Genomic DNA, 27,870 nt, shown 5'->3' with positions numbered 1-27,870 from the left:
TAGGGCCCTGACCATGCAGCACACTGAGCTAGGCCCCACCACTCTGTCCTTCCTGGGCAGAAGTAAACTTTCTGGATTTGACAGGAAGGTTCCTCTGGCTAAGTTTCCCTCCCGCTCAGGGGTTTTCCAAGCTGGAGGAAGTTCTGAGCACAGTTTTGGGTCCTTGCTGAGCCCCTCAAATTCCAAAGCCCACAGAGTTTTCACACCCAGATATGGGAGTGGCGGCCAGACGGGGCAAGGCAGCAGGATTTGGTTGGTCGGGTCATTCCAGGCAGTGTCGTTCAGTTAGAACTGATACTAGAAAGTGAGCAGCCCTTGGAAAAACAGGAACAAACCCTACTTATTGCCACCTAACCTCCTAGGAATTTGATCGTTCTGTCAAAGTTCCCTCCCAGCCCTGTGGGTAGTGGTCCTCTCACAGACGAAGGATCTGGACGCCAGAATTCTGTTCTAAGAGCTTTATTGACCAGATGAGAAGTCAGCTTGAATACAGCTCATGCCTGCAGCCCTTCCAGGTGACAGCTCCACATAGTGTTGTCCTTTCAGTCACTGGGAGCAGCGAGACCCAGCCCCTCCCCTTCCTCCTGCTGCTCCTGAGTGGGAGGGCCTGGAAGGGATGGGAGTGATGTGGCTGGGGAAGGGTCCCTGGAGAAGGGTGGGATGGAAGGGGCGAGGCCCCGAGTGGGCAGGTGGGGTCCTGAGGACTGGGCACACAGGGAAGGGGTGTCCAGATCAAGACCGAGGCTGTGTGTGCCTCCCTCCACATCCAAGGGTCAAGCAGGAGTGGTAAGAACAGAGCACTGGCCTGGTCTGTGCTGTGACGAGAGGAGCTGCCACCATAGCCTCGGGACCCAGGGGTAGGGGCAGAGCTATTTACCCTCAGGTTGGGGCCACTGATAAATGAAAGTATGTGTTGGGGGTGTTTCATTAGGGCTTCTGTCAAACAAGGAACTAGACTCCTGGGGAGGTCAGACCACATCTTGACTTTGGGGCTCTCAGACCTAAGTTGTTCTCTCATCCGGAAGGGGAGGACACCAGGTCCCCAGAGCCTCAGAGGCAAGAGGCCCAGAGAAGCAAGTGGCTCCTACAGTCCATGGCCCTTTCTCTGTGCCTTTCTGCATCCACCTAATAACTCCCGGAGCTGGGACATCCCAGGCCTATTCTAAGGGACACCAAGAAGTCCACCCTCTTACCCACAGAGGAGAATCTCCAGGATCCAATAAACCACAAGCTTCCTCTGCCCCATCATGGTCCTGCTTCCCTCCCCACTGGGCCTACTGCTCCTCTGGGATCTGAGATGTGGGCTCAGGGATCTTGGCAGGTTGATGACAGACACTCAGCCTAACAGGCCAAGAACAGAGGACTGTGGGGCGGGGTGTAGGAGGAGGGGTCAGGTCCCACCTACACTGAAACACTGAGGTCTCCTTCTGGTGACGGGTCAGATCCCAGGCAGAGGGAGCCCTTTAGAGGGGTGGGACCTCAGGTAGACTCCAAACCAAAGGGGGCCAGACACCCAAGTTCAGGTCATTAGTGATGTGTGGCAGGGCTAAGAGAGAGAGGAAGAATCCTGGAGGTCGCTGAGGCTGCTGGGAAGGATAGGCGATGAAAAGCACGGGAGTGGGCAGCGTGCGTGGGTGGCGGCAGCCTCACTCAGAGTGGACCAAAGCCCCAGCTCCTTGCCCAAAGCCAAAGCCCTTGGGTCCGAAGTTTTTAGCGTAGCATCCTGTGGAGAGAGTACAGTGAGTGTAAGGCCTGGCTCCTCCTCCCTCAGGCCACACCTCCCAGCCCTCCCACTGGAGCACTGTCTGCTATAAGGGCATCGGACTAGGAGTTAGGAGGCCGGGTTCTGGTCCCATCCTGCCCCGATTGGCCATATGACTCTGGCCAAGTCACTTTTGCCCTCTGGCTTGTCTCCTCCTATGTAAAGTGAAGGGTCATACTAGAAGCTCTGCAATCGACCCCGAGGCCAGGAATTGGTTTACATTTAGCAAGGGCATAACTACTTAGCCCCCTACCCCCTCAGACCTCTGGACCTCGCATTAGAAGTGCAACCACCCACCTTTGCAGTAAATCTCGCCATCCTTGTCAGCCAGGGTGGTGGACTCGAGGCCTTTGCCGCACTTGGCACACCGGAAGCAGGACTTATGCCACGACTGGGTAGGGAAGGAAAGAGTTAACGCTGCCACCAGGGGCTAGAGTGTCCCTTACCCCTCCACCCCCAGCCCCATCCCCCTTGACATGAAGACGGCTCAAGACCCTTCGGAAGTCTGCTCAGCTGGTACCACTGGGAGGACGTGGCCTAGGGGGCCAGGCAGAGGAGGAAGCAGGCCAGGGACCACGTACTACCTCATGCCATCTTCAAGGAAGTGTTGCAATGGCACCAGCTGCACAACAAAGGGCAGGTGAAGGGGGTGGGACCACCACCAAGGTAGCAGCTGTTTCTCCACAGGCAGGGCCAGACAAGCCTTCTCCGGACCTGCCTGTGGGTTAGCAGTGTGGGCATGGGCTCCTGACTCGTCCTGGCATTGCCACTTACTGCTGCACAGTCTCTGTCATTTCCTGCTCTGGGACACCCCCCTGCCTACCTTGCAGGATGGATGGGAGATCTGCGTATATTCACATATGGTGCCTGGCCACAGCGCAGGCTATTGTAAGTCCTATCCATCGGAACCAGCCCAGCCTCTGAAGTTCTAGAACTGGGTGCCTTGTGCACCCACAAGCCATCCCCTCGCAGAGAGTGGGCTGGTGGTATCTCCCTTGCTAGGTAGCTCTGGGGACTAGACGGCTTTAGCAGGGTACCGTGCCTGCCACAGGCCTGGCCCAGAGGAGACCCTGAACCAATCATATCTAGTATTACTCTGGAAGAAGGGGGTCTATGAAGTACGCTGATCTGAGCAGAGAAAGGCCTGAAAAGTGCAGTCTCTCCAGGGGCCACAGAAAGCCCTCTGTGGTTCTAAGAGGAGCCTGGAGGCCACACAGGGCTAACAAACAGCCTGCCGGGGGAGAAGCCGGCTCAGGTTTGTACACAGTGACGGGAGCCAGCACAGACAGGAAGACTTCTCAGCACCCTGTTCCCATTAGCCACAGCTGAGCAGGCTAAGCCACTGCTGTGTGGACAGCTCTGCAAAACCAGGAAAGCTGGGGGCAGGCAGCACGCAGGCAGGACAAAACAAAGCCTTTTAAGGTCAAAGAGCCTCCCTCAGCACAGCCTGGGCTGGAGAATGAGAAAGGAAAATGGATCCCCTCAGATTTCCTGGCTGCCAGACCTTCCATGCTCCAGGGACGGCAGGGTCCAGAGAGCTGAGATGCGGTGGGGGGCAGATCTTGGTCTCCTTCCCAGCACCCTGTGTACCTCAGCGGTCACCCAGCCTTTGCCTCCTCCTCTGCAAAGCAGGGGCTGCTACCCCAACTCTCCAGGCTGGAGCAGGGCTGAATTGCATACGGACCACCACCCGCCCCTCATTGCCTAGCCCTCCCTCCAAGTAAGCTTGACCCATTCATTCAGCACTCCAAAGCACTCCTGTTCCTCAATAGTTCTTTCCCGGCCAAGGCCAAAGAGAGGTAGGTGGGAGTTTCTCCCAACCTTTTCTGCTTGAACCCCAAATCCTCTTATCCTATCCCTTAGAAGTTACAGCCTTAACTGAGAGACCCTGTCTAGGTAATGCACATACGGATTCTTCGCTAGTTTTCATAATTTTCTAATCTCCTAGTGAGACACTGTGAGCAGGAAAGATGCCAACTTAACAATAAGATTAATATCTCCTGTTTTCATATCATTTAATCAGTAGCGAAGATCTTCATTTGGGCCTCACAACAATCCCCAAAAGTAAACAATAACAGTAATACTAGTAATAACCCTAACAGCAATAGCCGCTGTGTACTGAGCACGTCCCAGGCACTGCACTGGGTCCTGAATGTGCATTGTCTCATTTAATGTGTAAAACAACTCTATTTGTCAGGGATCATCACTGGCTTCACCTTACAGATGCGGAGCTGAGGCTCAGAAGAGAGAAATGATTTGCCCAAAGTCGCACACCTAGTAAGCAGCTAAACTAGGTTTCAAACCAGGTTGTCTAGGGTCCAAGGTCTTCATCGTCATCGTGCTAGGATTCATGATCCCTTCCCATTGTACAGCTGTAGAAGTGGGTTCAAAGAGGTTAGACGGCCCAAAGCAGAGTGGACAGTAGTAAGAGCATGGGCTTTGGAGTTAGATGGACCCAGGCTTGACTCCTAGCCTAGCCACTGCCTCGCTAGGAGGTCTGAGCAAATTACTTAATGCTTCCAACACTCAGCTTCTTCATCTGTAAAATGCGATAACGATACCTATCTCTGACCAGGACTGTCAGGGTTAAAATGACAGCCTGCTAAGGTCTAGATGGAGCCCAAGTGTTAGTTCCCCATCTGTTGGTCCCGGGCACCTTCCTCATGGCTTGAAAGCCAAGACCCAAAGCCAGAAGAGTTGCAGACAGGCTCTTGCCTTGGCCACATCACCCCTCCATCTGGGCTTCCTGTGGAGATCCCGAAGTCCTCTCTGGCCATATATTGAAGATGCCTCTTCTGTGATTCTCTGACCGCTACTCTGTGACTGCCAATTCTCCCGCCTCTTCTCCACTGCAGCCTCTCTGCGAGATGGGATTGTCTCACTTAGGATGCGGGCTCACTACAGTGATTCTTACCATGGCCTGGACTGGGGGTCCACAGAGGAAGGGCATACGTAGTGGTCAGAAATAGTTTGCAAAAGCTTCCCAGGAGGCTCTGATCAGCCCTGAACCTTGAAAGTTTCTCCCCTGGGAGTACACAGATGGGCTTCCTGGAGTCTACAACTTATGACATGGAAGGTAAATAGATTTTTGAGTGGTTCTTAATACTTTGGGGATCACAAATCATTTTGAAAATCTGATGAAAGCTATGGATCTTCTTCCCAGAGACAGACATGTTCCTACAAAATTTTGTATATAATTTTAGGGGGCTTGTAGCTCCTTTGAAACCCATCCCTGCACCCTTAGGGGGCTGTGGTCCCCAACTCTAGAGACGCAAATTGATCTTTACAACTCCCTATAAATTGCCCCTAAGCATTTAATAATCAATTCCATCCATGGTGGGCCTGTTTTTCCTCAGGAGTAAGAATGCTGGCCAAGCCACCCCTCCCAGGAGCCCACAGGTGCCTTCCTCAGTCCTTGCACATGGAGAGGCACAGAGACAAGCCACCCATAGGGACAAAGGGTTCCTCCTTCCCTAGAAGGGAGGGAGTTAAAGCCCAGTGCTCAGGCTCCCTAGAGCAAAGCCAGGGTCAGCGTTCTAGGACAAAGTTCTAGGACTCACATTTCAAGAAGGTGTCTCACCAGCCCGTCTCCCCGCACCCCATCTCCCCAGAAGCCACCTTACCTTCCCGGCACCGATCACCTTCTCGGCAGCATAGACTGCCTGGGTGCAACGGGGGCAGCGCTCAGAGCCACCAATCTTCTGGGCAAACTTGGATGCATTAGGGTTGGTGGTGGGCCTGTGGCCAGGGGCCCTGTGTGGGGAAGGACATGCGGTGAGATGACTTTCACTGAGGAACATGAGTGCGGCTGGCCCTGTGTGGGCATGACTCTGTCTTCCTCTGGCACCAGGTAGCGGGCAGCTCTCCCGGCCAGGGCCTCCAAGGTCATCTCCCATTTTACAGATGGACAAACCAAAGCTCAGCACCATGCTATTTTCACAGAGGCATTGTACTCCCCTCAGTCACTGAGTTAAAACACTGGCATCATTTAGCACCTCGTTTGCTAAGAATTGCCCTCCTCCGGTCCCCATGCCTGCAGCCTGCCTATTATCAGAGTCTTTCCAGGAGAAATCTGCTGACAAATCACTCCCTCTGGGGCAATGACCTTGGCTAAAATGTGCTGACTCATCTGTCATTTCTGTCCATTCCCCCCAAGGTCAAGATGCTGGCCAGGCTGACTGCCAACAGCCACTGTTTCCGCAGGCCAGAGGTCAGCGGGTGCCAGTGAAACCCTATAGTCTTTCCAGGGAAGGGAGATAACTTCCCCTGACAGTAGGCGAGAGACGGTGGAGAGAATGAGACTGGCCTGGCAATGGTGCTGCTTCTGAACCCAGGTCTGGCTCAGACACTGGCTGTGCGACCCCCAGCCAAGCCACTGAGCCTGGGCTGGGGTTTCTCTTCAGAGAAAAGGGGAAATTAGACAAAGTAATTCTTGGGGCCCCTCTAAGCTCCAACCCTGATAAAAATATAAGCGTCACTCTCCATACAGGGCGGAGCCTGTCCTGTTTTATTCCCCCGCTGGACCCTCAGCTCCTCTCATTGGCTCATTGGGGTGTTCTAGTCCTACCTTGGAAATCAGGGGGTCTCTGGGGCACCTGGGGGGCTCAGTCGGTTAAGCGTCCGACTTTGGCTCAGGTCATGATCTCACGGTTTGTGAGTTTCAGCCCCACGTCAGGCTCTGTGCTGACAGCTCAGAGCCTGGAGCCTGCTTCGGATCCTGTGTCTCCCTCTCTCTGCCCCTCCCCCGCTCATGCTCTGTCTCTCTCTGTCAAAAATAAACAAACATTAAAAAAATTAAAAAAAAAAAAAAAGGAAATCAGGGGCTCTCTGAGCCTTCCGCTGCTTAACCAAAAGTGGTCGATGATGTGTAGGATCCGGGGGCGGGAGGACAGAAGCCAAGGAAAAGTGGTGAGACTCTTGTACTCACTCCTCGTGCTTGATGCCCAGAGACTCCCCCTTGTCGGTGCTCAGCGTGCCTGCGCCCTGCCCGTAGCCATAGCCTTTTGGCCCGTACTTCTTGCCATAGCACGACTTGCAGTAGATCTCTTCACCATGCACAGCCACAGTGGTGCTGTCCAGATTCTTCTTGCAGACCACTGGGGAGGGAAGTGACTATGGTGAGCCGGGTCTGGGGTGAGCTGCTTGCTCACTGCAAGCCCCCTGCCATTGAAGCTCTCTGGGCCCTCTGGTAACTAATATCCTGATCTTTCAGGAGCAGCCTGGAAATGGAGGTCAGATGGCCAATGAGCTGGGAGGACAGAGGGAGGGGATCTGCGTGGCCTAATTCTAGAAATTTTGGCCCAGCCACCTCTCACAGGAGCCCACGTGTGCCCCCCTCCGTCCTCTCCACCTTCGCACCCGCCAGGCGGCAGTGCACCCCAGGTTGCGAGGCAACAGCCTAGGCTGACCCCAAGCCGCAGGAAAGGTGTTGAGGGCCTTCACTCTGCTCTTGACAGAGAGACCACGGGTCCCAACAGGAGAGAAGAAAACAGAAAGGAAGGAAGAAGAAGGGCAGGGTTTTCCTGCTCCCAGCAATGTGACCCTGAAAAAAAAAAAAAACAATCTGCATGCTTGGGGGTGCGGGGAGCACAGGCGAAGTGATGCACCCAGAAGAGCAGGTTTCTATTTATTAAGTACCCAGCATGGTGGGCTTTAGGGTGAGATGTGGGTCATGCTAATCACAACAACAAGATCTGGAGTTTCTGATCTCAGAAAACAGTTTGCCACAGGAGAACTGAGGTCAGACTCGGGGAAGAATTCCTAACCCCGGGGGCATGGGAGATTGGAAAGGGATGAGCTTCAGAAAGCCTGTGAGTCTCATATATCTTCCTGTGTATCTCAGAAGAGGCCTGTGCCCATGAAGTGGAGCCTGGGGCCCTGTGCAGTCAGACTGCCCAGAATCAAATCTCAACTCTCTCTCTTTGCAGCTGTGTGACCCGTACGTGATGGGCAAGTTATTTTGCCTTGCTAGCCTCCGGGTCTCCATTTGGGTTTTTTTGTTTATTTGTTTCTTTTTTTTTAAGTAATCACTACAACGTGATCCCAACGTGGGGCTCGAACTCACAACCCTGAGATCAAGAGCGGTACGCTCTCCTGACTGAGCCAGCCAGGTGGCCCTTGGTGTTTCCATTTGTAAACGCAGACAATAATATCTACCCCAAAAGGTGGTTGGGAGAACTAAATAGGATCTTGCATGTAGCGTGCTTAGCACAATACTCCATACGCAGGAGGTACATGATAAATGTTGGGTGCTTTTACTAGTATCATATATAAAGTTAGTACTGCGGGGACACAAGGGAAGAGGGAGGACAGGCCCAGGCCTCAAAAGATCATGTGCTCCCAACTTCCACCTACTTCTCTCAAGAGACTCGTCCTCACTTTGTTTGCTTAGGTCTTATCCTACAATGCTAATTTGGTTCGATGAGGTTCCTTAAGTATGGCGGTCCAGTGTGCCCAGCTGGACCATATCCTCAAACATGTCCTGAAGAGGGAGACCTCCAGCAACCACTGGAGAAGCTACGCCTCTCACCTCCATGTGAGAAGGCTCTCAGCTCAGCAATTTGCAACTTGCCATCCTCTGGCTTTTAAAGGGTCGGGCCCTCTGCCAGCTCCTCTCTCACCCTGCCCTCCAGGTTGGAGAATTCAGACTAAATAAGGACCCTCTGGTCTTGCCCTTGACATTCCCACCTCATTCCAGTGTTCTGGGCAGCCCATATATGGAACTTCCCACCACCTCCCCTGGGGCTTGGCTCCCAGGAAGGAGGGAGAGAGAACGGCACGCTCCAACATTCCCTTCTAGGGCAGGAAGTTAGGAGTCGGCCTGGAATTGCTTCCCGTAAGACCCAAGTTGAACTGGGAATTCCAAAACCAGAGGGAAGGCAGAAAGCAGAGACGAGGTCAGTTGGGGGAGCAGAGGTCTATTTTGACTCATCTCGCCAGCAGGAGTCACAGGAGCTCAGCCCAGAGGAGACAGCGGGGCCTACAAAGTCGTTAGCCTCCAGGTGGCTCCCGGCAGGGCCAACTGAGCCCTGACTTCCAGAACCCCAGAACCGGAGTCGAGACCACCTGAGGGTTTCTGCTCTGCTTTGTTCTCCCCAAGACCTTCTGCCCTTCCACCTCCATGCGGGCAATATAGTCTGGTCACCTGGAGGCTCCACCAAAGACTCAAAGGGAATTTTGAATGAAGGCCTAACTAAATTTCTACCAAGTGTTAAGATAAAAAAAAGACTTAGTTGTGGTGAGTGATGCACCTGTTGGGAAAATGTCCTTCCAGATGCCACAGGCTTGGTGAGGCCTTTTTGGTGATGCTGTTTTGAAATATGAGCAAGAGGCAAGCCACAGGTGAGAGGTCGGAGGCACCTCACCCCACCCCAAAACAGAGAGGGATTCTCTCTGGAAGGAAAACCAAGGCCCACAAAGAAGTTTAAGCTCACAGAATTGGCCAGAAGCAGGGTTGGGTCAGAACCAAGCCTGATTTCCATATCTGGCTATTTTCTGCCTGCCCGAGACCCCCTTCAGGTAGGCCAAGCATGTGGGACCAAGCGGGTGAAAACCGACCCGAAATTTCAGCTGCAGGCGAGGAGATGCTGGTGTCAGAGGGCGTGCAGGGTTCCTCTGAGCTTCCCTTATGCTCTGCGGTTCTGGGAAACAGCCCAATTCTATCACTCACCACCATGGGGTTAGGTCAGACCAGGTCCACTGTTCCACAGGGCTGGGTGCTCAACCCTGCCCTGCCCAGGAGGGAGTTGGTTACAGCTCAGAGAAGGCCACACAGCCTCGGGCCGAACCCCAGCTGCAGCGCCGAGCTCTCCCGCCTGCTAACAGGAACTGGCCACCCCTGCCGAGACCACAGGTGTATACTAGACCCTCTCTGTCCCTGCTTTCAGGTCAGAGGCCAAGCCCAGGGTGGAAGCCATTCTCCCCGACTCTTACTACATCATCCTGTCTTCCTCCTGTCTGTCCCAGGCCCTCAGGAAAGGGAACGTAGGTGCCACGCTGAGTAGAAGCCACAGCCAAGGACCCAAATGGTCAGAGGCCCAGCCAGCAAAGGGACTGTGGCCCTTAATGCCCCCCAGGCCCATACTCTGCTAGCCTTAGGAAGGAAAGAGCCTTCAGAAGAAACTTAGGAAGGAAGGTCCTTTGATTCTCTGAGGGTTATTCTGAGTTCTTGAATTCAACCTGGACACTTCACACCCACTTCTCTGAAAGAGAGAAGTGACGCTCCTTCCAATCATAAACACATGTGCAAAATGCTGTTCTGGCGCCAGGAATAAGCAAGTTGTGGAGACACCTGATTGCCGGAACCTCTTTGGGCTCAGATACTAAGAACCGTGCAGGCCCTGAGACCCCAGGCAGACGTAAGATCCTTCCCTATGGCTGTTACTTTCACAACACCCCCTCCCAGCCCTGCTCCCCGGCCTGACTTTCCACAACTGTTTCTAGTCCTCAACACCCCCTCACACCCTGCCCCAGGCCTGCTCCCTTCCTCCTATGCCACCCCCTAAATTCCTGACTTCCCTCAACCGCCACTAACAGCCACTCCTCCACAGGCAGGACTGAGGCCTCTCAGCTGGCCGCTTCTAGTGATTAAGCAACATTTGAGAGCAAAGACAGAAGCCCTATGGACCCCAGCAGCCCAGACCCTCTTTCCTAGCCAATGCTGAGCCCGCTTATTCCTTCTGAAAAAATAAATGGCTTGAAAATTCCTAAGTGCAGGGAACTGCTGATAACGAGATGCGGCTGTCTGCGGCCTTCTCTGCGGGCTAGAGGCCAACTAGGCCCCACCAGGGCTCGTTTACTCCCATTCATCAGACACAGCCCTCCGGCTGCCCCTGTGGCTGGCTGCGCAGGGTGTGGGCCCCTGCTGCCCTGTGCTGGGTGGCTTCCGGCTGAGTCACCCAGCAGCAGGTAGAGATCTGGTGAACATCCGGTGACCAGGCGGCCCTTGGCCCATCTGGCTCCTACTCTGGACCACAAATCACCTGGGAACAGAGGGGCCACAGACACCCACCCCCAACTGTGCTCCATGCGATGTAGGATGGACGGGACCCCTTTTCTGGATCTCTCAGGTGGGGTGGGACTTCAGCGCCCTGTGAGGCCATCACACCACATTGCCTGCAGTCCCATAGGCACCGCGTGCATGTCCGGGGCAGTGCCTATCATGTATCGATTGCGGTAAGGACTTGGTTTTCCAAGCTTCTATCTTTTCATTCTCGCAACAACCCCGTGAGATAAGTATTATTAGCTCCCCTGTCACCATGAGGCAACTCAGCCCAAAGAGAAACTGAGTAACTTGCCCATCACCACCCAGATAACCAAAACTGAATTCAGATTAGAACTCTGGCCGACTGGCTGAAGAAACCCAGGGCTTAACTAAGACATTCCATTGCCTCCCACTCTTGTCTGCCCTCAAGGAAAACTCGTGTCGCTGAAAATACCTCTTCCTCTGACCCAGACCCTCTGTTCTGATCACAGTGAACCGAGTCATTTAGAAATGGGGGGGGGGGGGCGCCTCCCTGAGGCACTGCTTCCTGGGTGCTCTGAAAACACCGTCGGGGTCAGGATCCGGACTCATCCAGGCTTGTGATTCGAGCCACTCTTGCTCTGGGTTACTGGGAGAGGATACCAAAAGATCTGCCTGCCTGCCTGGTCTGTCTTCCTCTTATCCCAGGCTGTTGGAGCAAAATGGGAGGTGAGGGAAGTGACCAGGCAGGCTCAGAAGGGGGCGGAAGAAGGGAGAACCCAGTTCTTCTCCCAGACTCGGGTGTCCCCATAAAATTGCAGCCTCTTAACAAGTGATAATTTGGGTAAAACTTTTATGTTTTCCTCTTCAATGATGGCATTGTGGCAGGGAGAGAAAGAGGAGAAAGCAGAGTGGAAAGTTTCCCTAACCAAGTCTGAAAGCTTGGCTCCCAGCCCCCCAGCGGCTGCCACCCCCGCCAGCTCTGGCCAGCCCGTCCCCTTAGAAAGCAGCTTCTGAGCGGAACAAAGAGGCCCTTAAGTGTTTCCCTCCCCAGCTGCGCTCCAGCCAAATGTCAAGCTGTTTACATCCCATGGGGCCAGTTCCCTGGGGTGTTGACAGGCCCAGCCTGTGGGGGCGGGCCCAGACCCAGTCCCCACGACAACGACAGCAGGGCCCCGGGGCGCGTACTCACTGCACAGGAAGCAAGATTTATGGAAGCTACTGCCTTCACACTGAACCTCTTCCGCAAAGTAAACCGTCTTCTGGCACACCCCACATTTCTTGCCTCCGCCCCAGTTCGGCATTCTGAAACGGGACACAGAAACGGGAATTAGTTTTACGGGGAGATGGAAACACAGATTGCCCATGACAGAAGAGCCACAGGCAGACCGAGGACAGAAAGAGGGGGAGCGGAGCACCTGTGGGGGCCCCCAGCCCTGGCCCCCTTCCTCCTGGCTTCTTGCCCCAGAGCCATCAACAGATGTGCACTGAGCAACCATTGACTTTCAGCCTGTGCCAGGCACTAAACAGCATAAATAAGCAGCAGGGGCACCTGGCTGGCTCAGGGGGTTAAGTGCCCGACTCCCGATTTCGGCACAGGTCGTGATCTCACGGTTCATGGGATCAAGCCCCACATCTGGCTCTGAGCTGACAGAGCGGAGCCTGCTTGGGATTCTCTCTCTGCCTCTCTCTCTCAAAATAAGTAAATAAACATTAAAAAAAAATAAACAGGGGCGCCTGGGTGGCTCAGTCGGTTAAGCGTCCGACTTCGGCTCAGGTCACGATCTCACGGTCCGTGAGTTCGAGCCCCGTGTCGGGCTCTGGGCTGATGGCTCAGAGCCTGGAGCCTGCTTCCGATTCTGTGTCTCCCTCTCTCTCTGCCCCTCCCCCGTTCATGCTCTGTCTCTCTCTGTCTCAAAAATAAATTAAAAAAAAAAGTTAAAAAAAATTAAAAAAAAATAAACAGTATAAACAAGCATAAGAATACCAGCTCTAGGAGGCTGTAGTTGCAATAAATTGAACCCTCTGCTACATGCATCAACAGGGATAAATCTCACAGAGATGCACCCGAGCCAAAGAAGTGGATAAACTGTAGTTCACAAAACACAAATCATTTGTGTAAGGTTCACAAGCAGACACAATTCATATTGTTGAGAGATGAACACATGGGTGGAGAAGTTATAAAGAAAAACAAGGGAATGATTATCACAAACTCTTATCTTAGATTTGGTGCCTCTAAGACAGGGAAAGGACCACAACTATCTTGGGGGTCTCCAGAGGGGCTGCTAAGGTGCCCCTTAACCTGGGTGGTTGCCATATGGGCACTTTATAATTATTCTTTGAACTATACATGAAGGCTTTATATGCTCCTTTATGTGTATGATATAGCTCACCAAAAAACCCAGAGAAAATTTTAAGTAGGAGGTAGCACACAGGGCATAGTTCTCAAGTTTTAGGCCCATTAGGATCAGGGGTGCGGGGGGCGGGGGCTTCTGTGAAATCAGATTGACCAGCGCCACACCAGACCCCAAATGAAGCACAGGAATCTGGGTTTTTAATAAGCACCCCAGATGAGTCCAAAGCAGGCAGCTCGAGACCAGCTCTGAGATGCTCTACGTATTGGTTCTGACTTGAGGTCCTGATGCCAGACGGGGTGGGTCCAATTCTGAACCCACCACACACTGGCTATGTGTAGTTGGTCTTTCTCCCCCCGACACCCCCCCCCATTTTTTTTAAAGTAGGTTTCATGCCCAGCATGGAGCCCAGCTGGGGGGCCTGAACTCATGACCCTGAGATCAAGACCTGAGCTGCGATCAAGAGTTGGACGCTTAACCGACTGAGCCATCCAGGGGCCCTGTCTTTGGGTAGTTGGTCTTTCTAAACTTTGATTTCTGCGTGTAAAATGAGGAGAAAAACAAAAGCTATTTCACAGATTATTTCTGGGGATCAAATGAGGTAGGGCATGTCACAGGGGCTGGCCTAGAGTTGGCATTCACTAATTATTATTAACTCAGAAGCCCAAGACTGCAGGACAGGCCTGCTGCCAGTGGGTACCTGATGCCCCAGAAAGCAGCACAGAAGGTAAGTGCCATAGAAGTTTGGAGAGCCTGGATCCCCTTCGGCTGATGGGATCAGCTTCTCTCCTTCCATTTCACTCCCTCACTCAGACATATGACCGAAGGACACAGATGACCCTTTGGCTTTCCTTTAAAATTTTTTAAATGTTTATTTATTTTTGAGAGAGAGACAGAGTAAGAACGGAGGAGGGGCAGAGAGAGGGAGACAGAATCCAAAGCAGGCTCCAGGCTCTGTCTGAGCCGTCCGCACAGAGCCCTACATGGGGCTTGAACTCATGGACTACGAGATCATGACCTGAGCTGAAGCCAGACGCTTAACCGACTGAGTCACCCAGGCATGCCGACCCCTTTCCCTTTCTTGACAGAAGTTCATGGAGGGCGGGTTCCCGTGCAAGGCACGGGCGACTGTGGGTAGAAGATGGGTGACAAGGTAGCCCAGGATGGGCTGATAGGGTGATAGGATGATGCAGGGTGCTAGGAAATGAAGGGGGGACGGGGCCAGAGGGGGCTGTTGACTCAGGACACAAAGGCGCCTAAGGAGAAAACTCACCAGGAGCCTATCAGGAAATGCTGAAAACAGGGATGTGTTATCCAGAGCCCCGGTAGCAGGACTTGTGCCGACAGCAAGAATCAATGTCAAGGACAGAGGAAGACATGGTTTCCACTGCTGGAGAGCTTCCCACCTGACTGTGGACATAGGCCTCAGCTCAACAAGAAGGTCTAGGCTGTGCTCACAACGGAGTCCCACACCCTACACAGCACCTGGCATACAGGTGTTCGTATAGGTGTTCTATAAGTAGCAGAGGAATGAGCGAAGGATGCCCTAGGGCCAAGTTCTCTTGGGGCATTTCTGCAGAGCCTGGGACCCAGTAGAGGTACTCAGTAAAAGTGTGCAGGTTGATAACAGGGCTTAAGGTGGGCAAAGGGGTGTTGGTGGTGCTGGCTCATCACTGTCACTGGGGCTCAAATATCACAATGATCACAGGGATTTTCAGCAAGGTTTTGTCCCAGCGGAGGAGACGGACACATTTTCATTCCCCCCTGCTTTGTCCTCCCACATCCTAAAAGCTGGGGTTTCCTCTGGTCCCAACCTGGCCCCCTTCTCTCCCCAATCTCCTATGGCCCCACCGCACTTGCCGTCCTTTCATGCCAAGGACGTCCATACATCTCTGGCCTCGGCCTCTCCTCTGAGCCCAGTCTCGTCCATCTGACTGAGTTCAGGTGAGTATCTCCGCCTGGATGGTCCACAAGTACCCTAGTTTCAACGTGCGTGACCTGAACCCATTGCCTTTTCTCACACTTGTTCTTTTTCTCGACTTTTCCATTTTTTGCACGTGCTGCCACAACCATTCTCTCCATCACAGAGGAATTATCCCACACCCGAGAATATCGGTGGGTTCTTCCCCCTCCCTTAGATGCACCCCACTCTATGCTCCCCTTTGCCCACTCACCCCCAAAACCTGTGCTGACCCTATAGGCTCACTCCTCTCAAGCCCTCTTCCCAGCACCCTAACCCAGCCTACTCACCTCTCCCTCACGCAGCCCATCCCCTTTGAAGAAGACACCATGCTATAGTCACCTGTTTCTTGGCAACTATCCCAATTTTCAGCCATGGCACATGGCCTGGATCTAACCTAAGCAGCCAAGGCTATTGGCTTAAAGGTGGGCCAGCTATACATTTCAAGCCAATAAGATGGGAGAAGGCAGTTCTGGGGGCTCTGGAGGAAAAAGCATCCCGATCTTCGGAGAAAACTTCCTGGAAGCAAGTCCCTCTTCCCCCCAGTGAGGACAGGGAGCAAGGGGCTCTGAGGTGGTTGTCCCAAGGGGGACAAACAGTCTCAGAATGAAGCTGACAGCAGGGACGACAGAGCTGAGAGACGAAAGAAAAAGAAACCGAGTCTGTAATGACATCATTAAGCCACCAAATTCAGCCAAACCTAAAGTTCAATCTATCTCTGAATTTTCCAGTTAAACAAACCAACAAATTCCCTCTGTTGTTTAAGTTACTTTACAAGTGAATGCAGCCCCAGGGAGACAGCAATTATGGCCTTGCTGCTTCTGGAATCTCTTTCCTATTCCATTCCCAAGCAGCTGCCAGATCATTTTTGTGGAGGCTCCCCCTGCTCAAAAGCCATCAGTGACTCCCCGCTGCCTGAGAATAATCACTCCCCTCACACTGAGGTTCTCCCCTGTGTGGTCTCCACTTCCTTTTCCAGCTGTCTCCTGTTACCATACCTCCCAAATGATCAGGGTTGGTGATACAATCACTGGGTTCCGCCCCCAGAATGCCCAGCGCCGGACCTGGCCTGTGGGAAGTGTTCCATCAATGCCTGTGCACAGAGTGGCCAACCACAGCCATCCCGTTCTCCTGCGAGGGCTGCTTCAAACACCTGCAGTGACATGCGAGGGGGGCTCTGCTTGGGAAGCTTCTGGGGAAAACGTGCCTGTTGGTACGGAGCCACACAGATTCTCTTCTGCCTCTGACTAAGGGACTAGATGTCACCCCCAGAGAACTCCTGCAGCCAGGGCACCCCAAATGACAGCCTGCCATTGACGGCATGCTTATTATGCACCAGGTTACATAAATCATCTCATTCTTCCCCACCTGGAGATGGGGAATACGTGCCTACCTTATAGATACGGAAAACAAGGCTCAGAGAAATTAGGCACTTGCTAGCAGTGACTCATCTGGAAGAGACAGGACTGGGATTCTAATGCGGGTTTAGCTACTTCTGAGTCCTCTGCCTCCCCAGCTGTCATGCTGATGTCCCATCGTATTTCAGTGTGCCTGCTCACAGTAGGCATACAGTACCCCAACGCGTGGCTCTCTCCTCCCTTTCCAACCTCCTGAACCAGCAAGGGATACGCTCCATGCCCCTAGGAATACCCCCGAAGGAGGAAAGTTCCCCTAACCATGTGGTTGAGAGCCAGTTCCAAACAGTGTTTTGTTTCCAGACACAAAGCCCTTCTCCCTCTGGGGGAGACCCACAGCTCCATACAGGCCTCTCCTTGTTCTCCAGCAGGGCCCCAGGGAAACAGGAACATGGGCGGAGAATGGGTGAAACCCAAGGCCCTGCCAATGAGGAAAATCTGCCCGGGATGCCTGCGCCATTCCTTTGAGCCTGGCCATTTGGCTGGGGGCTCTCCTCTCAGGAGCCCAGTGAAGGGACAAGGGCTCTAGAAACTCGGGATGAGAAACAGTGATGGTTCACTAACTGGAAGGGTCCCAGACCACCCCTGTGGATGGGCTCCCCATCCCCTCTGTCCACATGAGGACCCCTCCAGGGGACTTGCCGTGGGGAAGTCTCAGCTGGAGGGAGCCCTGGCCACCTCCCTCCCTACAAGAGGCAGGGAGCGCTCTTCACTCCACCCCCGCCCTCCTGCTCGGCCCCTTCTTTCCAACAGCCAAATTCCAGCTATCTATCAGGAGGCCGAGTGGCCTTAAAAGGAAACCTGTTTCTCAGAGTTTCTGGGGTGCTTAGGAGGACACCTAGCTGCTTCTCAATTGCCTTCCTAGTTCTGGCTGTCAAGAGGCACTATGGGAGACTCTGAGGAGGCAATTTCACCAAGTCAGAGTTCAGATGGGAGAGTTCAGTAGTTAGAAAAGTGGGTCTGCACTCCATCCCTTCGTAGTTGAAGGATCTTGAGCAACTTACTTTCCTCTCCGAGCTTCAACTTGCTAGTCTCTAACTTGAACCATACATGGGCTCCCTAAAATCGCTGCTCGGAGGAGTGATGAAAATATATGGAAGTGATGGCAGGGGGCCAGGCATACCATTAAGTCCTCGGTCCTCTGATCACCACTGACAGGACCGGCCCAGGCAAGCTTGACACCAGCTGTGGGGCCAGACGTCTACCGTCCTTCCAAGCTAGCCCACATGTGGAGGGAGCAAGGCTTGAGCAAGAACATGCCAAATGGGGACCACGGATTCCTGGCTGATCTGTCAGCCCAGCAAAGGAGACAAGTGACTTGCCCTTCTTTGGGATCTAGTTCCCCCTGGCTGCCTGAGACGCAAGCAGACTTGTGTCTTTGTATCAAGCTCTTTTGTATATTGTTCTGGGTGTTCAAGAATCATTGCTATCTTCTGTAATCCCATTATCCACCTGGCGAGTTTGCAGCGGGTGCCCTCCAGAGAGTTACATTCCCACTGGCAATTGCAGTCTGTGTTCTGGTTTGCCCTTTTTCACTACGTTGATCATCTCAACAGAGAAGAGGCCTTGAATTTTCTGCTGAATGGCTAGAAATATCTGGTCAGCTCTTTACCTGAAATGTCAGGATCCTTAGGGCCGGCTGGAAGCTAGAAGCCAAGGGTTGGCCTCTTCTGACAAGCAGCTAACTGTCCACACCTTTCTATCTAGTTGTCCCATTAAGAGCTGTATCCAGATCCTCAATCTTGAGAGGAGGGATTCAAGATGGCGACTTGCATAGCAAGAGAGAAAGAAGCAGATGTAAGGCATAGACGCTCATGTTCATACACGTCATGAAAGTTGGGATGAGGTGGTGGGTTCAGCGTGGTCATGTGTGAAGTCCAAGGAACCATCTCAGAGATGGATAATCCTCAGCCACCGGCCACCAGTGTCTGAAGGAAAGCCTCCTCTCGTCAAACCGTGATTTGACAAACCATCCCATGTCTTTATTCGTCCAGTGGAAAAATCCCATCTCTCCCATTCCAAAAATGTCTTTTTCCCTCGGGTCAAAGAGCGACTTTTGGCCACAGAGCTCAGGTCCCCACCCACTCAGTCTGGTAGAGACCCGTCAGGTGTTCGTCTAATTAGAAATGCACTGCTCGTATTACCTGAGCTTTGTGGTACTTGGCCAGGTACACGGGAGAGCTGTCACCCTTTCCAGTCCTGTAGCTCAGCCTCTTCTTCCATGCCCCGTCAGGAGAGCAGCCAAGGAGAAAGAGGGAAGGAGGCAGGGCCATGTTGATCAGGGTTCAGAACCCACGTCTTAAGAGCTGGCACCCGAAAGCCCAGGAAATAGACTTCCCCCGACAATAATGGTCACTGGGAGGGGGAGGAATGGCCGATTAAAAAAAAAAAAAAAAAAAACAGCCACAAACTTGGGCACCTGGGTGGCTCAGTCGGTGAAGCTTCCGGCTCTTGATTTCAGCTCAGGTCAGGATCTCGCGGTTAGTGAGTTCAGGCCCTGCATCAGGCTCTGTGAGGAGCCTGCTTGGGATTCTCTCTCTCTCTCTCTCTCTCTCTCTCTCTCTCTCTGCCCCTACCCTACTTGCTCCCTCTCTCAAAATAAATAAATAAACTTAAAAATTAAAAACAAATAATTTAAAGAACCCGCACACTTGCCCCCAGCTTCACACCACCCGCTACACGATGTCTTCACAGACCTGCACATGGCCCACCTCTCTGCACGTGGCAGGATCTTTGAGCTCTGGTGACTCCTGGCCCCGTGGAACCCTGGGACTTGACCGTCATTCCAACTCAGCTCTCTCCCTGTGCTAGGAGTGTTCCCTTCCCATGGCCCTTGTGTGACTGAGCTGACAAGTACAGTGTTATGTCTCTTCCTGCTTGTCTCTTAATGCCTCTTATAGTAGATGTCTTCCCCCTGCGGAGTTTAGAAACCTGAAGGTCAACAAAAGAAGGAGGGGGAGGTCTATGATTTTTTTTTTTTAATATTTCAAAACTACTACAAGAAATCTTATATTATAATAAGGTCTCACAGACTAGTCAACGGATCAAGTTTCTCTGGTTCTTTTCTGGAATGATGTCAATGCAGAGTGGTAACAACTGGTCGTCCCACGCTGAAAGGTCTGACTGATTTTTCTTGGACTGAATTTTAAAAAGCAAAGACAAATTAGCACTTGGACCTTATAAAAACAGGTTGTCTGCAGCTGACTTCGCAGGAGGCTCCATCCCCCCACCCCACCCCCTCCCAGCCCTGCATAAAGAGCACCAGGCACACTGGAGAGGAGGGAGGAGGGTCCTGTCGCCTGGTTGGGGCCGAGCCTGTGCTCCAGCTGCAAACCTTCTATTTCTTCCTCCTTTGTTACTGTTGAGGAGTCAGACGCTGCCTTTCTGGCCCTGGGGAAGCACTGGAAATACCAGCGTCTGGAAATGCTAGCCGCCTCAGTATTTACACACTTTACCATACATGGGAATTACTCAATGCCCACGTCAGACGAATTCCTGGGGAGCTGCGTAGTACAGCCACGTCATTTCCATAGAAATTCCTGACGACTGGAAACCACAGGCAAAGCCTCTGGTACCCAGCAACCCCCTCCCTGCTCTCCCTACCCACAGCTAGTTACTCTGTGTGTGTGTATGTGTGTGTGCCTTTTTCTCAAGCAGTCTCTTTTCCAGGCTTCCTTTCTTTCCTGGAAACCTGGCCTGGAAATTCAAACACACATCAGACCTGGTAAAAGCATATCCACCAGATCTGACACCTAACATCCAGGGGCGCCCTCTCCTCCCTGGCCGTGCAGCAGAAACCTAGAGGTCATGAGTTCTAACCCTGCCTCCATTCACGTTCATAATGGCAAAGCCATATCTTCCTTAAGTACTTTATAAGCCACGGCAAAGCACTTTGTATAAAGCGCATGTGTTTCACAAATGGCAGATATCGATTGCCCTAGTAAACTGATTTAGAAATTGGGAATGTAACGGGAGCAAAGAGGAATAATAAAGTGACTGAGCATGGAAAGAGTTGGCCTATCTTTGAATGGTAACTCCATAGCTGACCAGCTGTAGTACTGGGCAAGTTACTTATCACTCCTGAGCCTCAGTTTCTTCATCTCTAAAATGGGGAGCATCGGATTGTTCATAGATTGCTCAAGATAATACACAGGAAGGATTTAGGCCAGTCTCTGGTGCACGGTAAGTGCAGATATCTGCTTACTATTACCTTAAAGGAAGGTCAACGCTAATATTTCTTGTTCAATTTTATGACTCAATTTTAGATATTTAGCAAGATGCCCAAGTAATGGCAGATGGTTGACTTGGAGGAAAGGTCCTTTTGTTCTCCCTGGCAATTCTTTGTTTAGAAGTTCTTACTACACCTCAAAATGTAAAATGCAGGGGGCACTTGGGTGGCTCAGTGGGTTAAGGGTCTGACTCTCGATTTCAGCTCAGGTGATGATCTCACAGTTTGTGAGCTCGAGGCTCATGTTGGGCTCTGTGCTGACAGCGCAGAGCCTGCTTGAGATTCTCTCTCCCTCTTTCTGCCCCTCCCCTGCCTCTCTCGAAAATAAATAAATATGTAAAAATGTATAATGCAGGACTCTTCAGTCCTCAAGCAAACCTACTTTTCACAATAAGCTGGGCTTACAAAACTATTTAAAACCTTGGCAGCCTATCAACACAGCCTTCCCAGGGGTGCTTGGGAGGCTCTGTCGGTTAAGCATCCGACTTCGGCTCAGGTCACAAATTCATGGTTTGTGAGTTCCAGCCCCGTGTCAGGCTCTGTGCTGACAGCTCAGAGCCTGGAGCCTACTTTGGATTCTGTGTCTCCCTCTCTCTCTGCCCTCTCTTGCTCATGCTCTCTCTTTCTTTCTCTCTCAAAAATAAACATTAAAAAAATTGTGTTGTTTTTTTTTTTTTAAAAGCCTTCTCAATTTGTTTTCACCACCAGGAGAGCCACAGGAAAATAAAAACTATCTTTTTTCCCCTCGCCTGGTCCTCAGTAATGCTCACAGGGAAAAACTGGCTACTAACTGTTTGTCCAGTAGGGCAACTAATAGCCTGTATCTACCTGTATCTAACATTTTGTTCACCAAATGTTTGCTGACCGCCAACCGAGTATCCACACCACACTCCCAGGCTACCACTCTACTCCAGTGAGGACGCTAGGGTCCAGATGCAGATGTTTACAATTGAGAAAGGAAACCCCCGGGGCCAGGGCAGACCAGAGGCAAAACTTGTGGCACCCCCATTTCCCACACCTTATTAGCCGGTGGGCCTGCTCTTCAGGTTCTCTCCTGCAACCCATCCCCCCAGACCCTTTGGCCTGGGCAGTGTCCCCCTCCCCCTTGTGTAGCCCACACCACACCCTCAGCGGGATAAACTTCCTGCCCGGTCTGACTGTCCCCACCCCGGATATCCTCCCCGAGGCAAAGGGTCATTCCCTGGGAAGCTGTGAGCAGTGCAAGGCTGCATTCAGCTGGGATGGGATAGAAGCTGCCCGAAAGCGGCTGAGGACTGAGGACAGTCTCTCTTTGAAGAGGAGACCCTGGGCTCCTGAGTCAGAGCCCGGCTGGAGAGTCAGGAGGCACCTGTTGAGCGAAAGCTAGGGGACCCTTGTCCCCGAACCCCAGGAGAAATCCCCAACCTGCCCTCTGAGATGACAGACACGGCCAGCACTTCCAGCCTCCTTAGCTTCTGGGAAGGAAAGGGGAAGACAAGACAGAAGACAGTAATGGAGCCTCACCGTATTCCAGGTCTGCGCAATACCTCCCAAAATACCCTTCCCAAAAGAAACTAGGCATTGAGAAGTTAAGTCACTTGTCCAAGGTCACCACTATATTCAGTGGCAGATCTATCTGTCAAGGCTGAGCCAGTCTGCCTTCCAAGCAATCTCTCACGGAGATTCCAGGCTGCCTCTTCATGACTCACTTTCTACCCAGAGCCCAGTGGGTCTCCTTAGTGTCACTGACACTGGATCCCAATGCTGAGCCCTGTCAGGGAGGGAAGGGCCTGCCCATTCATTCACCACCCCCCCCCCGCCCCCCACCAACCAGGGTGGATGGCTGGACCTCAGGCCTCTAGGGAGGGGCCGAGCCCAAGCTACTCCTCCCAGCCTAGACCCAGGTCCTGGTTAGCTTACAACAGCACAGGGATCAAGAGCATGCAGGATATCTACCCCCACCCCACCCCGCCTGTGAGTGTGGACACAACACCTGCTTCAGAGGTTGCTTGTGGGGTAACATCTTGCAACTTGCTTTAAATATGACCAACACCAGCTCCTTTCTTGCTCCCCAGCCTTCAAGGACTGAGGCCACAAAATACTGACGGTGGGCATAATCGTCCCCACCTGGCACCAAGACTTGGGGTGGGGGCAGGCGAAATGTTGCCGTTTCCATCTGGCTCCTTAAGAAGAGTGAAAACTCGCACCTGCGCTCAGGGCACAGATGCCCCAGGCTGGGCCCTGAAGCCAGATGGTTCCTCCACCCCACCCCCGGCACGTTCTCCTCCCGGAGCAGGAGGGTGAGGGAAGGGGTGGCACGGATGCCCTCATCCCCCTGCCGTACAATGAGCGTCAGTGGCGCGCAGAATCGCTGATTGTTCTGCTGCCAGACCTGCGGGCGGTGGGGGAGCCCGGCCACCCCGGGTCAGGCGCACGCAGGAGCCGTTTGTGCCAGGAAGCCCCGAGCCGGGAGGCACCCAGCGCCTCCTGGAAAGGGAAGCGCCGCTCCGGCTTAGTGTGGCCGCTTCTCCCACTCCGCGGCCCGCGACGGCCCCCCCCCCCCCCCACGGCCGCACCACTTTGCTTTCCAGCAAAGTGGGGACGCGGCGGCCGGGAGGTCGGGCCGGCGCCGCGCGGGTGCAGCGCGGGGCCGGGAGCGCGCGGAGGGACCGGGCCGGGCCGCGCGGCCGCGGGGCGCACTCACCTGGCAGCTGGCTGCGCGGCGCGCGGGTGGGAACGTTCTCGGAAGTGGCGGCTGGGTGCGCCCGGCCCGCGCCCCGTTTTGTTCCGCTCGGGGGAAGGCGTGTCCCGGGCCACGCCAACCAGTGGGCTTTGCACACTGCACCACAGCAGGGCTGATGTCATGGCGCGAAGCCCCGCGGAGCTGCCCTCCCGCCGCCCCCACCCCGCCGGAGCCCCAGACCCGGGGCGGCTGGACGGCGCCGGCCAGAGACGCCAGTTCTGCCTCTGCGGACCCACTGTGCGCCCCTCCGCTGCTGCTGCTGCTGCTGCTGCTGCTGCTGCTGCTGCTACTGAGAGCACGTGCCCGGACCTGTCGGAGGGGTTTTCCTGTCGGCCAGATGAGAGGTTGCAGATGTGAGCCGAGAGATCAGACTCCCGGTAAACTTGTGCCCCCAGTAAATGGAGGAGAGGCAGGGGGAGTCTTACATTCGCATGTTCCGGTGGCAAGGGGTAAGGGACACATTGGGGCGCCAGAGTAAGACAGGCCTGAGCTCTGATCTTGCCCCTTCCACTTGCTAGCTGAGCCCCTGGTCTAGACACCTACCCCTTCTGGGTCTCAGGCTCTGCATCTGTTGAAGGGGTATAATCCACAGGGATGTTGTGGGGGTTAAAATGAGATCCTATAGGACCCGTAAGCCCTCAGCAGTGGCCACCATATGACAGATATTCAACTGTTAACTCCTTTGTCCAAGGGCTTTTGTCCCTTCAGCTTTCTCCCACCTTCCCGGCTCCCCAAAGGAGAACACCCCACCCCACCCCCAAAAGCAGCAGTTCTGAAAAGTGGATGCCTCCTCTGGGACTTTTCTCTGGGCCTCCAGGCTTCAGGATGACAGGTACAGGCTCAGGCCACTCAGAGCCGCCCCTGGAGCAGTTACTACTGGGTATGGCACCTTCACCCAGTTCCCAGCCCTCCCCGAGTGCCTGCTACAGGCATTGCACAGGGCGGAGAGGCTCACTCCCTGCAGAGCTGCCTCCTCCACCAGAGGAGAGCCTTCACCTCTTTCTTGGACTCAGGGATAGCCCAGAAACCCAATGCCTTGAACAGAGAAGGAAGTCCCCAGGGGCCCTAGGCCCTCAAGCTGGTTCCATCCACCACAGCCCTGCCCTCCGGGGGGGGGGGGGGCACAGAGTACTGCCCTCTGTTTGGGAACCTGTGGACCTGGGTTTGGAGGAACAGGAAGAATCTAAGAGGCTGATGTTCCCAGGAAGGGAAGAGTGACAAAGAAGTGAGAGCCTCCAGGAGACAAGATCTTCTAGTTTGCAGTTTCTTGTAGCTTGTTCACTATATTTCTAAGTCAGAGGGAAACCGAGGGCTGTTACTATCTCCCATTCTCCAGGGCTCGGTGACATTATTTGCACTGAGTGCAGACCGAATGAACTACACTCAGGTCTTGGGTATACATTTCACTGTGATTGTGTATGTTCTGTGGGTGTGACCCTGTGTAACTTTCTACAGCTCTCTTGGGCTCTAGAGTGTTCTCTGAGAAGGAAGTACTACAGCCTCCTTCTGCCCATAGCAGTTAATGAGGGCGGGGGCAGGTCCTGGAGGCAGCTGGTCACCCTTCACCCCAAGTCACCTACAGATGCAGCTGCCAGCCTGGACTGGTGGCAGGGGCTCAGACCCTCAAAGGCTTCATTTAAAGTTCCAGGATTGGGGCGCCTGGGTGGCGCAGTCGGTTAAGCGTCCGACTTCAGCCAGGTCACGATCTCGCGCTCCGTGAGTTCGAGCCCCGCGTCAGGCTCTGGGCTGATGGAGCCTGGAGCCTGTTTCCGATTCTGTGTCTCCCTCTCTCTCTGCCCCTCCCCCGTTCATGCTCTGTCTCTTTCTGTCCCAAAAATGAATAAACGTTGAAAAAAAAAATTTAAATTTAAAGTTCCAGGATGGCTGAATCAACTCTCATCTAGGAATAAAATCAAGCATCTTATAATCCATAAGAAACATTTTTCCCCTGGCCAGCCCCTTCATATAAACAGGGCCCTCCTCGGGGCACCTGAGTGGCTCAGTTGGTTAAGCATCTGACTTCGGCTCAGGTCACGATCTCATGGTTCATGGGTTTGAGCCCCGTGTCGGGCTTTGTGCTGACAGCTCAGAGCCTGGAGCCTGTTTCAGATTCTGTGTCTCCCTCTCTCTGCCCCTCCCCCACTCATGCTCTGTCTCTCTCTCTCTCTCAAAAATAAATAAACATTAAAAACGACAACAACAACAACAAACAGGGCCCTCCAGGATTGGGAAATCTACAAGCACCCAACCAGTGTTTCTTGCAGATTGGGCCATCCCCATCTGACCCAACCAAGATGTAGGAGGAAAAACCAGGAGAATTCCTGGCCATCCCTGCACTGAGCAAGCAAGAGATCAGCAGGCACATTAAATAGCAGAACTACAGTGTCAGGGACCATGGGCTTGCTGCCCAAAGGTGGTGGTCTCATGGGATTATCCTCTCTCCCTTTAGCTCCCGAGATCCTGGAGAGAGAAGCTTTGGAGTCTTGCCCAAGATTTTGCAAAAGGGCAAACGCCTGCATGTCCTTCTTTGGCCTGGATTTGTCCTCTCTGGAGTCGTGGGCCTGTTGGTGGATTTCTCCAGTAATCACATGCCAGCCTGTGCTGTGCAGTGTCTGTAGAGAAAGACAGTGGTAACCGCAGGCACACTTGGGATTCTTCCAGAGGATTTTAAAGCACCTCGTAAATAGAGTGGCTATGTCATGTGTCATCCAAAGTGAAATGCTTTTAACAGTGACCAGTATAGTGATGATATTCATAATTACACGAAAGCAACAGGACTGTCCCAGGCAAACCAGGATATATGGTCGCCCTGCATGTTCACCCAAAGACCGTGTCAGCGCACATGTCTTAGAGCTGTTTAGGCAGAGCTGGAGGTAAAGGAAGCCACGTAGGCCCTGCCTCGTCTACTCTTTCTGCAGAACCTCGCACCTTTTGGTTGTCACCCTCCCTGTTGCCAACCATTTGGGCTTGGGCTTGGGTAGCTCATTTGCAGGTAAAGAAGACTCAGGGAATCAGGCAGGACTTTGGGATCGAGGTGAATCAAAGGTGTGCTGGGGGTCACCAACCATGCAAACAGGCATGAGCCCAACGTTGAAATCACACAAAAGGCCAATAAACACCATCGACACTTGGGACATCACACGTGCTGAAATTGTTAGGGCAGAGATACTCATTCCGGCTGACCTCAGTTATGTAACTGTGCCCTGATCGGCTCTGCCCAGCCAGTGGCACCCAAATCTGCAGAAATAATACAGTCAGAGTTCATCACCAAGAGATTCTCTGCTGGGGGTTCTAGAAGGAGATTGGGCACGCACAGTGGGGCTTGGTTTCTTCTCTGAACTCTCAAAAATGTCTCAACTCTTCAGTATCCTCGCTAGGCACTCTACCCCCCAGTGCCTCTGGATTGGACAGCTGGCTACCGGAGAGAAAGTAGGGCATTATACAGGCAGGCAAGAGGCTTCTCCAACTTCCAAACTCCTCTGCTGCCTTCTCTGACGACTTCCTCTCCTTCCTCTCTCATCTGCATCCTGAGGTCACATCTCACGCCCTTCTTGCTACAAAGTATTCCTTTTTCTCATTGATCCCAGGTGGGGAGGACATGAGTGTAGGGCAGAGACTGACAGTGAAGGAATGTGGTTGGCTTAGCTCTCCCCATCACCCCGGAGAGCTTAGGGATCCAGGCTGGGCCACAGATTTCTCATTTGTCCATCCATCCCTCCATCCAGCCATCTGTTTGCCCTTCCAGCTATCCATCCATCCGGCAGACATTTATTAAAGTCCTACTCTGTGCTGGTCATGTACTGTAGGTGCTGGGAATATGGGTAAGAGTATTACTTGGATCCTGACCTCAAACCGTTCGTAATCTCGTGGGTAAACTAAAATCAGGGCCCTTGTCTTTCAGAGGCACAAGGGAAGGGGTGTAGAGGACAGTGTGTAGACAAAGGATGAATGCTTAATTCTCTTTTTGTGAAGAAGGGCACTGGGGCAAGAAAGTTTTTTCTTTTCTTTCTTTCTTTCTTCCTTTTTTTTTTTTTTTTTTGAGAGAGAGAGGGCACTAGTGGGTCAGGGACAGAGGGAGAGGGAAGGAGAATCCCAAGCAGGCTCCATGCCCAGTGTACACCCAACGTGGGACTCAATCCTATGACCGTGAGGTCATGACCTGAGCCAAAATCAGGAGCTGGGCACTCAGCCAACTGAGCCACCCACGTGCCCTGAGAAAGTTTTCTTAGCGCAAGTGAGATAGGAATGCAGTTCTGAGGGGCGCCTGGGTGGCTCAGTCAGTTAAGCATCTGACTTCAGCTCAGGTCATGATCTCGCGGTTTGTGAGTTCGAGCCCTGTGTCGGGCTCTGTGCTGACAGCTCGGAGCCTGGAGGCTGCTTCCGATTCTGTGTCTCCCTCGCTCTCTGCCCCTCTCCTGCTCATGCTCTGTCTCTGTCTCTGTCTCTCTCTCTCAAAAATAGGTGAAC

The 27,870-nt window shown here is 53.1% G+C and overlaps 1 protein-coding gene across 1 annotated transcript; it reads right to left on the bottom strand.

Annotated features, from left to right (window-relative positions):
* Positions 1-443: 443 nt before the first annotated feature.
* On the bottom strand, positions 444-23,487 carry CSRP1 (cysteine and glycine rich protein 1). Its single transcript, XM_047076698.1, has 6 exons — positions 23,365-23,487; positions 11,917-12,029; positions 6,690-6,858; positions 5,386-5,515; positions 2,060-2,153; positions 444-1,723 (listed from the first exon to the last, which is right to left on the bottom strand). The coding sequence occupies exons 2-6, from the start codon at positions 12,026-12,028 to the stop codon at positions 1,647-1,649; spliced, it is 582 nt and encodes a 193-aa protein (XP_046932654.1). The 5' UTR covers position 12,029; positions 23,365-23,487; the 3' UTR covers positions 444-1,646.
* Positions 23,488-27,870: the final 4,383 nt, after the last annotated feature.

This window comes from Lynx rufus, unplaced genomic scaffold, assembly GCF_022079265.1.
Source record: "Lynx rufus isolate CCGP_SWC_20201006 ecotype Redwood Valley unplaced genomic scaffold, mLynRuf1.p SCAF_15, whole genome shotgun sequence".
Taxonomy (NCBI): domain Eukaryota; kingdom Metazoa; phylum Chordata; class Mammalia; order Carnivora; family Felidae; genus Lynx; species Lynx rufus.
This window is presented reverse-complemented; position numbering and strand designations above follow the sequence as displayed.